Genomic DNA, 14,976 nt, shown 5'->3' with positions numbered 1-14,976 from the left:
GCCAGCGCTTTTGTTCGGTAAGTCACCTCATCTTTGTTTTTATATATAATTTTTCCCACGTGGAATGTTTCCTTCCATTATATTGATATCTTTGTTTTTAGATATATATAAAAATTTCATGTTTGTTTGTGTGTCTATCAACCTGCTAGCACTTTCGTTCGGTAAGTCACATCATCTGTGTTTGAACATAATATCTCTTATGGTTTTGAAGGAAAAAAAATTAATCTTTCACTATTAAAATTTAACTTTTTTTTGTATATTAATTATTATAAAGCAGTTTGATTGTTTGGTGGTTCTCAATTTACTTGTAATTACTTATTACCATCTGCAGTACAAACAGACCAAATTTCATGTTTCTAACCCCATTAGTTTATCAAATAATGGTACCTGAAAGTAAAAAAATGTGGTTTTGAAAAAAATCCATGTAAAGTTTAATATTCCTGAATGAGATTTTCACCCTGCAGCGGAGTGTGCGCTGATATGAAACTTCCTGGCAGATTAAAACTGTGTGCCCGACCGAGACTCGAACTCGGGACCTTTGCCTTTCGCGGGCAAGTGCTCTACCATCTGAGCTACCGAAGCACGACACACACCCGGTCCTCACAGCTTTACTTCTGCCAGTATCTCGTCTCCTACCTTCCAAACTTCACAGAAGCTCTCCTGCGAACCTCGCAGAACTAGTACTCCTGAAAGAAAGGATATTGCGGGGACATGGCTTAGCCACAGCCTGGGGGATGTTTCCAGAATGAGATATTTTCACTCTGCAGCGGAGTGTGCGCTGATATGAAACTTCCTAGCAGATTAAAACTGTCAGGACCGGGCGTGAGTCATGCTTCGGTAGCTCAGATGGTAGAGCACTTGCCCGCGAAAGGCAAAGGTCCCGAGTTCGAGTCTCGGTCAGGCACACAGTTTTAATCTGCCAGGAAGTTTCGTATCAGCGCACACTCCGCTGCAGAGTGAAAATCTCATTCTGAAACATCCCCCAGGCTGTGGCTAAGCCATGTCTCCGCAGTATCCTTTCTCTCAGGAGTGCTAGTTCAGCAAGGTTCGCGGAAGAGCTTCTGTAAAGTTTGGAAGGTAGGAGACGAGATACTGGCAGAAGTAAAGCTGTGAGGACCAGGCGTGAGTTGTGCTTCGGTAGCTCAGATGGTAGAGCACTTGCCAGCGAAAGGCAAAGGTCCCGAGTTTGAGTCTCGGTCGGGCACACAGTTTTAATCTGCCAGGAAGTTTCATATCAGCGCACACTCCGCTGCAGAGTGAAAATATCTCATTCTGGAAACATCCCCCAGGCTGTGGCTAAGCCATGTCTCGGCAGTATCCTTTCTTTCAGGAGTGCTAGTTCTGCAAGGTTCGCAGAAGAGCTTCTGTGAAGTTTGGAAGGTAGGAGACGAGATACTGGCAGAGGTAAAGCTGTGAGGACCGGGCGTGAGTCGTGCTTCGGTAGCTCAGATGGTAGAGCAACTGCCCGCGAAACACAAAGGTCCCGATTTCGAGTCTTGGTCGGGCACACAGTTTTAATCTGCCAGTAAGTTTAATATTCCTATTCTAGTATAGTTATTGATGAAAATTACTTACCACTAATATTTTCCTGCACCACACTGAGCATCATCTGAATCATACTGATCATCTTTTCTTCTCTTTGTCACTCTTCTTTTCTGTCTGGCTTCTTTTGTGCATTTTAAATTAGCAATATCTGCTATGCGGATTCTCTCTTTATCTATTTGCACCAAGGATTCTGAAGTATTTCCACTAGATTTTATGCCCAATAATTCCAAAACATCCAGTTATCTAATTACACCCCAAAACATCCACTTTTCTAGTTACACCATCATCGAAGCATAAAATATGCATCATAAACACCAAATTTGAGGGTTGTAAGCTGAACAAATACAGTTTTTGGTAACCGGTTCCAAATGACAGAATTCACACATTCATTTAATTTTGGGGTTTCCCATGAAGACATTTCTTCAACAACATATCTTTACAAAGGCCTCTAAATATGGGTTTAATTTCATTCATTACTGATGCAGGTAAGAAATGTTTTGGTCATATCTGGTACTTCTCCTGTACTGGCACCAAGTGTCAGGATCATTCGGGCAAAGACTGTGCACTGGATTTTCATTTGTGGAAAGCTTATGGAAAAAGGTAGCCCATACTGCTTTTTTCATGTTTCCTAAATTCCCTACATTTCTTCTTATGGCCAAGCCATAATAATTCTGTAATCTATTTCAACATTTGTCAGGCGACCTTTACTACCTATCTTCTTACCCTCTTCCAATATTATTTTTTACTTTTCTTTCAATAATCTTCTCAACTTGGACCCCATTCTCTTCTGGAAATGTCCAATACACTCCAATTTAGAAATTGTGACATTAGGACCATAGGGTTGTTCCGCACATACCCGGTCATAAGCCTTGCTGTCACCGTCCCCTAAATACTGTGTGTATCTGACTCCTCTGTTTGCCACTGAACAATTAAAAATCCTGAGAACTCCTGCTACTTCCATCCCACCTCTTGGACCACTATAATTTATCTGACAGTTATGTTCATGCTCTTTCTCAGTTCCACTGCCACAAGTTTTACAGTACTTGCTTAGAATCTCTACATCAATTACCTTGCCAGAATCAAATGATGTAGCTGTCACGACATCATTCAGTGAATTGTGTCAATGTTTCTGTCAGCTGCCTTCAAAACACGCACAAACATCACCAGTTTCACTGTCATCACTTTCCTTGAGTGCTTCTTCAGCCGATTCCTTCATTGAGCTGTTACAAACTTTAGCAACAGCAGTACCATAAATTCTGCAGGAGGATATGGAATGTCAAGAAATGCACCTAAGAGTTTGCCTGCCTCCATCCCATTACCAATAGATCTGAGACCATACATTAGCCTTATGTTGTTCTCATATAAATTATTATTTGCCATTTTTTATGACATGGTTGTAGCGACTGCACCACATTTTGTACAACTCACTGTCATGTTTGACACAATCCCTTTATGAAGACACTGATTCTCACCCAAAGATACGTCACCACCACATATTCTGCACACAGTATTTTTGGAAATGAAATCACAGAGCATGCTAAGGTTCACCAGAATATTTCCAAAGAAATGTTCATCTCCAGAAGGTAACGCAGGAAATGCCTTGAAGACACTGCAATTTCTTTCTTGATGTGCTGATTTTCTTGATGTCCAACATTCTCGGGTCCTGTGACCCATTAACCTCATTTATCTTTACGTATTTATTTCCTCTGAATTTTAATTTAGGCAGGAATTGGTTTATTCGCGGCATTTTTATCAAAACAAGGAGAATCAAAGAAAATAAAATCAACGCTTCACTCACAACAAACTTCATTAAGCACAACCATTAACGCTCGAAAACAGTGACAAACTCGATCGGAAAAACAAGTATCGATAGTAGATACAGGGTAGGAAACATTGAAGCGATAAAACAATAAAAACATGAAATAATATACAAGGAGTAAAAGAATGCTGTGCATTATCTCTGCATGGCGCAGAAAGGAAGGCATGGCACTTAAATGCCAGATTGCACAGAGTGTCAGGAAACCATATCTCACGAAAATATTGTTGGATTTATATAAAACAAAAACTGTTTCACGCAGGAAAGACCAGGCATTTCAAATATGCTAAAATCTAAAAATCGAATTTTTGAAGCCCACTTGCCTTCCGTCTCCCCTTAAACCATACCAAAAATGTCTTAAATCATTATTTTGAATAACCTGCCATTCATACCAACAGCTAAATTGCTGTATATGTAATTGTTACACAAGTGACCAACAGCAGAAAGAAAATCAAGGCAGCGTATGATGATGTATTACAGATGACTTCAATCTGTTTACATGAAATATATTTTGAAATTCTCATCTCACAGGCTTTATGACAAATTTTTAAGAACGTATATTTTAGTAACAAGAAACAGTTTCTTGTTAGTCATCACAAAAATGCATAGTTTCTATCGAATGATAAATATTCTCCTTACATCAGGCTCACATGAGAAAAGAAAAATTAATGCATTCAGGCACTTCACAGCAATAACTCATTTTATTTAGATAACGTTGGGATGGGGTAAGAAATGGTCATGGCTGTTGTTCTGCATATTGTAATGCATACCAGGTACACATGAGCAAATTTGGAGAACATGGTGATTCAAACAAAGCACATATGATGGAAGTTTAACAATACTGGTCCACTGATCTGCCATAATAACAAAGAGCTACAGGAAATTATATAGTCCGACAATTTTTTGAAAAATGCTGTACACTGTCACAAAAATTTCTTTATCGAGAGGCTGAGTTACATTATTAGTTCCAGGTGGAATCCAAATTATATTAACAGTCTTTATGTTATCCCCTTAAAGACAGATGTGTCATGTGTCTACATCAAGAGTCCAACAAAAGCAATGAATTATTTTCTGCAACTGTAGGAAGACATTTGAGATGTAGTATTGAAAATTATTGTCTTGCAGATTTCCCGATTCTGCTATACCGATTACACGATTTCCCCCCCCCCCAACTTCCTTAAGGTTCCTGAAGAAAGATATAAAGCTGTACAAGCAGTAACTTATTGATACTTATCACTGGCACTGTTAAATAGAAATGTGTCATACATTCATCGACTGCATGACTCTTGTCTTTGCAGGCAGTTCTTGCATGAAATTGACTGACTGTCTTTATTCACAGCATTTTATGAAATAATGAGAGGCTTCATTGTGATGTCAGCTACAAATTTCTCTATAGCACTACCTATTAACAACATGTCCTGTACACATATACTTGCAGTAAACTTCGTAATTTTCCAATTTCGTTTTCCGTGTAATTTCATAAAACTGTTTAACCAGGTCAAAAAAGCTTCAAACTCCGTAATGTCTATCTCACCTGCAATTGAGAGCACCCAATCTCATAGAGCTCGATTGGTCACAGTGCAGTGACTGTCACAAGCAGTTCTCAATTTTTTTGAATTGTTTTTCTTTCACACTTCTGCAGGTTTCATTATGGTACATATGTCATACTCCATGTAAATCTTTCTTCCATTTAGCCAACTGATGTCCAGATTCCACAAACTGAAATCGGTGCACTGCACACTGCTTTTAACTTTATAAGTGTTTTTTCCCCTCTTCATTTAACCAAAAGCTTTACTACCTCCTCCTTGTCAGTGTAAGCCATTACTACACATTTTCTTTCGGTTAGGAATGTACTGTATTTTTATTCTGGACAATCATCGCTCAAAGCACAATTCATAGAATTGTCAGTGTTATTTCCTGTTTTTTTTTGTTTTTTTTTTTTTTTCCGCAGTTTCTAATGAAAACGTCAACACCATTCAAATAAATATCCAAGACATTAACTAATAAGTAAGATATATTCAGGAACAGTAGGTTATTTTGGCTGTATCCCATGCTCTTCGTATTTCACCTTTGCAAGGAAAAAACATTAACAGTAAACCACATTACTGTGAAACTCTGGAAACGTATATGGGGGAAAAAAATTAAGACAGTTTTGCCTCCATGTCAACACTTAGTGATACCTTATGGTTATTAAATGAGCTGCAAATTCAAGCAAACAGCAACAGTGAACAATTGTGTCAGAGCAACTATCAATTGAAAAGAAAATTGAGTTTAAATTACTATCACATTGTACCGTGTTGTCTGTTTACTGATGTGCCAATGGCAATTTTCTATTATTATTATTATTATATTTTAATACTTGCAGTGTGTTTCAGCAGCTGAAATTTTGCCACTGTGATGCTTTCAGTGTATTCTTCCCATATAAAAAAAATTCAGGACAGGTTTGGACATGTCAGACTGGACAGTTCCCTTGTCAGATGGTTTAATTTCTGTTCTGTAATTGTGATTCCTGTGTCCTTTCAGTCTAGTTCTCTAGACATGTTACAAAGTTGCTGAAAATAATTTTAGACTGTACTAATACAGACGTGGACACTATCAAATGAACAAATGTGATGTAAGTAGCAGAGAAATGTGCTGCCTTTATGCCTTTTATAACAGACATGGTTGATCAGAAGTCATTATCTGAAGAACTGTTGTCACAGACACTAGCAACTGAACAAATGCCACTTGAGTAGCAAAGAAAAGTGCTGCCTTTATGACCTACATAACAGACACAATTGGTGATAAATCAGGTCCACAGAATGAAGCTGAATGCTGAAGACTACAATTTATCACCAATAATGCCCATTATAAAGGATGTTATGTATATCTAACAAGTTTGTAGGCCGTACACAAAATTTAAAGAGATACAAAGATTAAATTCTTATATTTAAAGGTAGCACTTTTACTGAAGAATCAATAAACAGTGCAATAGTTCTGTAAGATCAGATTGAAAAAGAATGCACTACCTTTGTCCTGTAATATAACTGCCAGTTCTATAGCCGACTTCGCTATATTATGATATTTATGGTCCGCCTTTGCCTTGGCTGTATGGACACCCCTTAGCTTCTTTTTCAACTCTTCTGTAACAAAACAGAGCATCTGACATTAAATCTCAGGCAGAATAGTTCGACCAATGGATGCACCAGTAGTGCTAAACACTCTCTTCATCTGATTGGGTTAATAAAATATTAAGCATTTGCCTGGAAAGTAAGGTCACCTACTCTTTCTGACACTCTTATTGTTCAGGGCGCAGTCTACTTGCTTGAGCTAGTTGGTGGCAGTTATTAACTTCCCCACACAACCAACTTCAGTCCCTCCACATTTCTGCAGAGTCAGGACATTTCCCAACATGAACCTCAATCTAGTGGTCAGGTTCCAGCTGCAATGCAGCGTTGATTTGAACAATGCTATGCTATTAAATTATGTGTGAAACTTAGGAAGTTCACTGTGAAAACATTTCCAGTGACTGGGCAGGCATTTGGGAGAGAACGTCTGTCAAAATGGAAGGTGTTTCAGTAGCACAAGACCTTTTTGGAAGCCTGGTATGAGATCAACAACATAATACCCTTGAAAGGTGATGACAGTGTGAATCCTGGGCTTTAACTTTTAAACACTAAACATAGAATGAGTGTCCATGTGATTGCTCAGACACTAGAGGCATTCACACAATCGCATATGAAGAAAGTGTGAGAACAACTGGACCCAAAACATTAAACGATGACCACGAGTCCAACCGAGAGTTCATTTGTGAAGAAATTCTGGAATTGTGTATAAATTACGCTATCTTTCTGAACAATGTTGTAATGGGTTTTCCAATATGACAAGAAGGCGAGCTCCAAGTGGCACACCTTGCAATCACCATGTCCCAAGAAGGCACACAAACAGATCCAAAGTGAAGGTAATGCTGAGTGTCTTTATTCAGTGTCAGTGATATCGTCCACAATGAGATTGTCCCTGCAGAGCAGAACATCGGTGCTCTACCTTCTATGAGGATGTGCTCGACAGGCTTGGAGGGAGGGAAACGTTGTATGCATCAGAACACACATTGCCAGATCCTGAAAGTACCAACAAGATAACAGCCACACCACCTTCATGGCACGGGATTATTTGAACAAAAAACGAAGTAGCAATTCTGCCCCAGCCCCCATACTGTTTCGACCTTGCTCCTTGATATTCATTTATTTATTTATTTATCTTTCTCTCCAGCTCACCTTGAAAGGACACCATTTGGAGACTACGCTGCTGTTACATGAGCCCTAAAGGACTTTTGGAACCTGGGCCTTTCAGGATACCCAAAGCACTTAGAAATCTTGCTGGCAAGTACAGTGAAACCTCTTTATAATGTTTCTCCATATAATGTTTTCCTCCATGTTACATCTGTTTTTTTCGGTCCCGACTAAAAGTCCATATAAACAATGTTAAATTTTCCTCTTTACTGTGTTTCCTCTATATTACAATTACCTCCATATAATGCTCATATTTTTGGAACCCTGGTCAATTATTTACCTCTTTATAATGTTGAAGTGACTGGATGTAGACGCATTGTTTTCCGTTCTGTGGATTCACAGTTTGCACAGGCTCGGAAAGCCTGCACTCAGCGTGTTTCACATGTCGGCGGCAGAACCTGGTCACGTGACATGTGACGCACATTCTGCTTGCGATCTTTTTGGTGCCATTTACTGTCACCCATCCACCTACCGGGCCCCAAGTTTTAATTACAAAAAACGAATCATTTCATACATTGATCATTTGCAATATCATATTACAGTGTTGTGAAAATTTAAAATGTCATCTATGGCACCATTTGTCAAAGCTGATTAGTGGTATCCCGATCTTCAGTAATGCCCTATAATTATTATTTGGAAGCCTTCCTCTTTATAGTATTTTCCTCTATAGAGTGTTCGGAATTTGTGGTCCCTTGAAAAACGTTATATAGAGGTTGCACTGTAGATGGTATTTTAAAGAATTGATGTGTTATGCTGTTCTCATCATTACACTGATGTTTATTGACATACTGACATTATTGGTGCACGTAATTTAGCTTAGTGACATTACTTTCCAGACAAACTTTATATATCACAATGAGAAATTAATCTGTCATACAGAGTATATTCTTATATAATAGAGGGAAAAATTCCACGTGGGAAAAATATATCTAAAAACAAAGATGATGTGACTTACCAAACGAAAGTGCTGGCAGGTCGATACACACACAAACAAACACAAACATACACACAAAATTCAAGCTTTCGCAACAAACGGTTGCTTCGTCAGGAAGGAGGGAAGGATGTGGGTTTTAAGGGAGAGGGTAAGGAGTCATTCCAATCCCGGGAGCGGAAAGACTTACCTTAGGGGGAAAAAAGGACAGGTACACACACACACACACACACACACACACACACACATATCCATCCGCACATACTTGTGTCTGTGTATGTGCGGATGGATGTGTGTGTGTGTGTGGGGGGGGGGGGGGGGGGGGGCGAGTGTATACCTGTCCTTTTTTCCCCTTAAGGTAAGTCTTTCCGCTCCCGGGATTGGAATGACTCCTTACCCTCTCCCTTAAAACCCACATTCTTTCGTCTTTCCCTCTCCTTCCCTCTTTCCTGATGAAGCAACCGTTTGTTGCGAAAGCTTGAATTTTGTGTGTATGTTTGTGTTTGTTTGTGTGTCTATCGACCTGCCAGCACTTTCGTTTGGTAAGTCACATCATCTTTGTTTTTAGAGTATATTCTTAATATTTATCATACTAACTACATAATGAAATAACAAAATCAGAGACACAAAGAGAGAATATTAAGGGGGTTTAGACTCATAACGACACGTCTACAAAATTGGCCATTTCAACACACGTACTTCATCACTGTCTAGAAAAACTAATCTATTGATTGCAAAAAAGACTGAACTACAATCTCAAATCATTCCAGAGATAGTGTGTAGCATATCCACAAATTCACTTTAATGTTTATGTCACAGTAGCATTTGCCTTTTACATCACTTTGGTCCCCTTTGCAGTACTACAGCATTAAAAGACATAACAGCAAGTGCAAATACATCCTTTTGTTACTAAATAAAGACTGTGTATTTTTAGAGACATGACCAAAATTTGGACTAACCTATAGCCTTACAGACACACTGTTGATATTATAACATTTGCAATATTTTTAACAGTGCTCATCTATTATTGTGATTGTTAGTTTCGAGCCTGTTGTTGTGGAGTCAACATTTTTTTTAGGGGAAGAACAATTAGTAATCTTTTGGAGAATCAATAATGTACTACAGAAGAAAATTCTAGTTCTTTAACCTTTCATAATGTGATTTCTTCATTAGGCAGTAACGCTTTCGTAGGCTGTGGTAAGTTATTTTTCACTCACAGTAAGTAACTGGTATTGTATCAATTAAACCTAGATATTTAAGGGAGTTGTACACAACTGCAAGTTAAAGACATTTGCCTATGCGTAATTTTGTAACTGTATTGCAGAAAATGACGGCTGTATTAAAGAAATAAGTTGTGCGACACCTGAAGATGCTGAAACACTATTCAATGTTGCAGTGATTCAGATTTACCTGATGATTCCTTAAAGGAACCTAATCATCAGGCAGTAATAAAGGACAATAGTGATTATATTTACAACTCAGCAGTGTTAATGCAATGGTATCAATAAAAGGATGACAATAAAATTATTTATGCAAAATGTGTGTGTGTGTGTGTGTGTGTGTGTGTGTTGCTTTGCACAATATGGTGATGCACAAATTATATAAGTGCTGGATATATTTTGGAATCTTTGAAATATACAATCCTGCAACTTCGCAACAAAATCGCGTGGAATTTAAGATGTAAGTACCATAAACAGTTAACCTCACATACTTATTTACTCTGTATTTCATCGTTTGGAGGTCAGTTACGTTCACATAGGGCGCTTCTAACACTGTTTTCTACTGTAGGGCATCAACACACCAAGAATATTTCGCCAAAGTGGAAGAATAAAAATCGAAAACTGACGATTATGTAAAGTGTATCTTTCAAATCATGTGAACAGCGGTCTGATGATGAACCTGCCAGTTCAAAACCAGTTACGGCGCTATTTACTTAAATAAATAGCAGTATTAATAGTGGCTGGTTGCTGTCTTCTTCTCTGTATTTATTGTACACAGCCACGATCTCACTATGTCAGTTTTAGACAAAATAGCACATATGTATTGCCTGATGTTGAAGATATCTCAGAAATCAATTACTCGATGAACCTAGGGCATTAAGAATAGGGTTTCTGAAATTTAAGGAATATCTGCAATCACTTATGTAAATATTCAGTCCTTACTTTTCGACCTACTTTGAAACATCTGTATAATTTCCATACAAAATTCTTAAACTTTCACAATAAACACATCTTTTGTTGCACTAACCTATTACCCTTAGTTTTCAAGATATTTAATTTTGAAATCAGTGACTCCTTCACTGGACATTCTGTCCATGACATATGGATGGACTGATGCTTGTCTATTTTCCCTGGAAAACTTGCACAGCATCCTGAATGATAAATGAATAATTTCCAGCAAAATCCATTATGACAATTAGCTCATCTTCTGTTAGATCAAATTTAAGGACTTCAAGGTGCAAATTCTGATGTTTGGCAATGAAACAATGGCATCACAGAAACAAAATTTTTGTCCCTACTTTGTCCAGAGTGTCCCAATCCATGTGAATCCATTGCTAAACACAAATCAAACGATGGAAAACCAAGGATGACACACGACGGCAGCCTCAGGCAACTGAAACCATACAGCGAGCAGCGCCACCAGTGCACGATGGAAGTGGCAACTAGGTAGGGGAAAGGAGGGGGCTGGTGTGGGGAGGGGGAGGGATAGTATGGTGGGCTTGGTGGACAGTAAAGTGCTGCAAATTGGGCGGCAGGCAGGGGTGGGGTGGGAAGGTGGGGGGGGGGGGGGGGGGGGGCAATGGAAAAGGAGAGAAATAGAGAGAAAAAATAATAAAATAAAATACAAAAAACTGGTTGTGGTGGTGGAATGACAGCTGTGTAGTGCTGGAATGAGAGCAGGGAAGGGGCTGGATGGGTGAGGACACCAACTAACGAAGGTTGAGGCCAAAAGGGTTACGGGAGCATAGGATGTATTGTAGGGGAAGTTCCCACCTGCGCAATTCAGAAAAGCTGATGTTGGTGGGAAGAAACCATATGGCACAGGCTGTAAAGCAGTCACTGAAATGAAGGATATTCTGTTTGGCAGCATGTTCAGCAACAGGGTGGTCCACTTGTTTCTTGGCCACAGTTTGTCGGTGGCCATCCGTGTGGACAGACAGATTGTTGGTTGTCAGGCTTAGAAAGAATGCAGCACAGTGATGGCAGCTTAGCTTGTAGAACACATGACTGGTTTCAAAGGTAGCCTCATAGGAGATCTTAGTGACCAGACTGGAGTAGGTGGTGGAGGGAGGATGTATGGGATGGGCAAGAAATAAGTGGACCATCCTGTTGCTGAACACGCTGCCAAACATTATATCCTTCATTTCAATGACTGCTTCACAGCCTGTGCCATATGGTTCCTTCCCACCAACACCAGCTTTTCTGAACTGAGCAAGTGGGAACTCTCCCTGCAATAGATCCTACGTTCCCGTAACCCTCCTGGCCTCAACCTTCGTTAGTTGTTGTCCTCACCCATCCAGCCCCTTCCCTTCTCTCATTCCAGCACTACACAGCCGTCATTCCATCACCACAAACAGTCTTTTTTTATTTTATTTTATTACTTTTTTATTTATTTCTCTCATTTTATGCTACTCTCCCTCCCCCCACCACCTCCCAACCTCTCCCCTGCCCGCCGCCCAACCTGCAGCAATTCACTGTCGCCATCCCCACCGTACTAACCTCCCCCTCCCCACACCAGCCTCCTCCTTTCCCCCACTCAGTCGCCACTCCCATCATGCACTGGTGGTGCTGCTTGCTGTGTGGTTTCAGTTGCCTGAGACTGCAGTCTTGTGTGTGTGTGTGTGTGTGTGTGTGTGTGTGTGTGTGTGTGTGTGTGTATTGTTGACAAAGACCACTGGCCAAAAGCTTTAAGTGTGAAAATCTTTTTGTTGTGCCTATCTGAGACTTAACATCTCCACTAAATAGTGAGTCGCAATTTTCCTTCCCATAATATCATTGCTAAACATGGTAATTTCCTGTCGATAATGTTATGTGGAACAGCCAGCAACAGTAGATGCTATAGCTTTTGGTCCAGGACATTTTTCACTGTTATGTAACATGCATTCATTAAATTGCATACAGCCAACTGCCATGCTACGAAACCCACATAATTACCTCAAATTTATAGACAGAGAAAAAAGAGAATACTATCCGAATTATTGGATTCCTTATGCCTTTTCAGTTTTTACAAAAACAATTTTATAAAGCTTAAGACTTTAGAGATCATTAAAAAAAATACTAATTTGTTTAGTTTTTCAAGTTTTTAATTCAAGCTCACTTCCTATTCCTTAGGACTTCTGATTTTATTTTCCTCCCAGGCATCACTAAACAATTGCAAAACATAATAGAAAATGTCAGATTTAATTTCAGTATCAACTGAATGTGGACGATTTTCACTGTACCTTCACCTTGTAACGTTTGCCTGCTTCATTTCTTCGTTGATCGTCCTTGGTGTCAACGTACTGCACTGCTACACCGGCTGAAAAATGGGGTTTGTAATTTCGACACTAACTACTGTAAATAATGTGGCCGACAGGTGCACAGTTGCGTTTCACAGTTGTTTACTTTCATTGTTCACAACCCTGCAATAATACACAGTTATATACGGCTAGTGCTCTATTGTTTAACTTTCAATACGCCTCATTAATAGGTTGCTGGCGAACATCTACATACTGTTACAATAGTTTACTGTTAAACATCTACAAGGAGTAAAAGCCTAACCACACAGTTCACTGTTCTTTTAGAATAATAAAGTACGTATGGAACAGACACTGTCATTGTTTTAACACACAGCCTATTGGTGTAACACTTATTTCACAGTTAAGTGGATGCATTGTTGTTGATCTAACCAACACAGTTTCCTCGTCTGAAGCTCAACCATGGACTGAATGTCTCAGGACCATAAATTGGGCCCTTACATATCCTCACAATAATAGGTACTGAAACTACACATTGCTTGATGTTCAATTTACATAAATTACAAGTAAAACTTTACTCATTCAACTACTTGCATACATCGAAAAATTGGTTCTTTTTAATAGTTTCTTCTTCTACTACAAAAGTTAGGCTGAATTATTTGTTTAAATGATGAAATTCACATATATTGTTACGCAAACAATACTTTTGGCAAAACTGTTAATTACTTTGAGATTAATTAAGGGCTGTTTCCAAACGGAGCCAAATAGATCCTTTAAGAATACTATTAGTTGTTCCTCCAAATGTTTATAATTAGTACAGAATTAATATTTGTTTATAAGTCAAGAATAGAATTTAAGTTACAAAACAATTACTGATTTTGCCCTATAATGAAAGATAATATTGAAAATAAATTAGAAAATCAATTACATACATAAAACTAAGTACAAAATTAGATTTGGTGTTATACTCTTTAAAACTGAGGGCCAACCTTTATCTTTTATGAAAATGCAGATTATACTCACGTACGTTAATGGTAATTAATTCAAAAATGAAAAAATGAATTTTAAGGAGGCAGATGGCAAAACAAGAGGGGAAGTAAAAATATACCAGCTTGCTTCACCACACCCTTGTCATTACTTTGTAGAGCCTTATATGCTCGCATTGCAAAATCAAATCTAGTTTTTAGGTAGTTCAGACAATGGCATTTCTAATGGTTTAAAAGAGTGCAGGAAATATTTTTTTGTAGCAGTAGGCTGAAAATACCAATTTTTTTTAGTTTTTATAAGAAATGTTAATTTTGCACTCAATTTGTAAACTACTGGTAAGCAGTAGGAGAATGGAATTTTATGTTCCAAGACCTTGTGATGGTAAGTTATCGCACACAGAGTTTTAGGTTTATCAAGTGCGTATCTCCAGAGATATAAAAATTAAACTTCTCATTTTTTCAAACAACTATTTTTTTGGCCGACTTTGCTTCAATTTATCCATGTAAAAGTTGCTACCAATTTCTTTAATTACTCCACGTAAGAGTGTGCCAAAAACTGTTCATTATGGCCTAGTCTAGTTTCTTTCAATAACATATTGCCAGAGATAATATGACTCAAAGTTGCTGAAAACTCTGAGATGTACTGTTGAAAGCTGCACTATTGGGTCAAATGAATGATTTTATCTCTGCATGTACTAAGCTGGCAAAAGTGACATTTAGCTATTGTTCACTGGGAACATGTGAATGTTCACACAGAATTTAATCAAAATCCATTATAGTCATGTGGGAAATTTTTCCGAAATTATACTACTTGGCACAGAATGGCCCCAATGTCAGTACACAGAAGCAGCCAGGAGAAAAAAGTAATGCTGAATACTATTATACAACAATTCTAAATACAGTTCCTGTTGCTTAAAGGGAGGATATCAGTTAGTAGCTTTTGTAAGAGAAAAAGAAAATTAGTAGATATGGAT

The 14,976-nt window shown here is 38.5% G+C and overlaps 1 protein-coding gene across 3 annotated transcripts in view; it reads right to left on the bottom strand.

The window, feature by feature from the left end:
• Positions 1-14,976, bottom strand: part of LOC126415972 (uncharacterized) — a 296,810-nt gene that overhangs the window by 215,817 nt on the left and 66,017 nt on the right. For 2 of the 3 annotated variants that reach the window (XM_050083470.1, XM_050083472.1), the window contains exon 5: positions 6,370-6,483. The exons of the other annotated variant lie outside the window; for it this stretch is intronic. In XM_050083470.1, coding sequence (XP_049939427.1) covers positions 6,370-6,483 — 114 coding nt within the window. The remainder of the gene's footprint in view (positions 1-6,369; positions 6,484-14,976) is intronic. 3 annotated transcript variants of the gene reach the window in all.

This window comes from Schistocerca serialis, chromosome 1, assembly GCF_023864345.2.
Source record: "Schistocerca serialis cubense isolate TAMUIC-IGC-003099 chromosome 1, iqSchSeri2.2, whole genome shotgun sequence".
NCBI classification, from domain to species: Eukaryota; Metazoa; Arthropoda; class Insecta; order Orthoptera; family Acrididae; genus Schistocerca; species Schistocerca serialis.
Note: the sequence above shows the minus strand (reverse complement) of the source record. Positions and strands in the feature narration are given on the sequence as shown.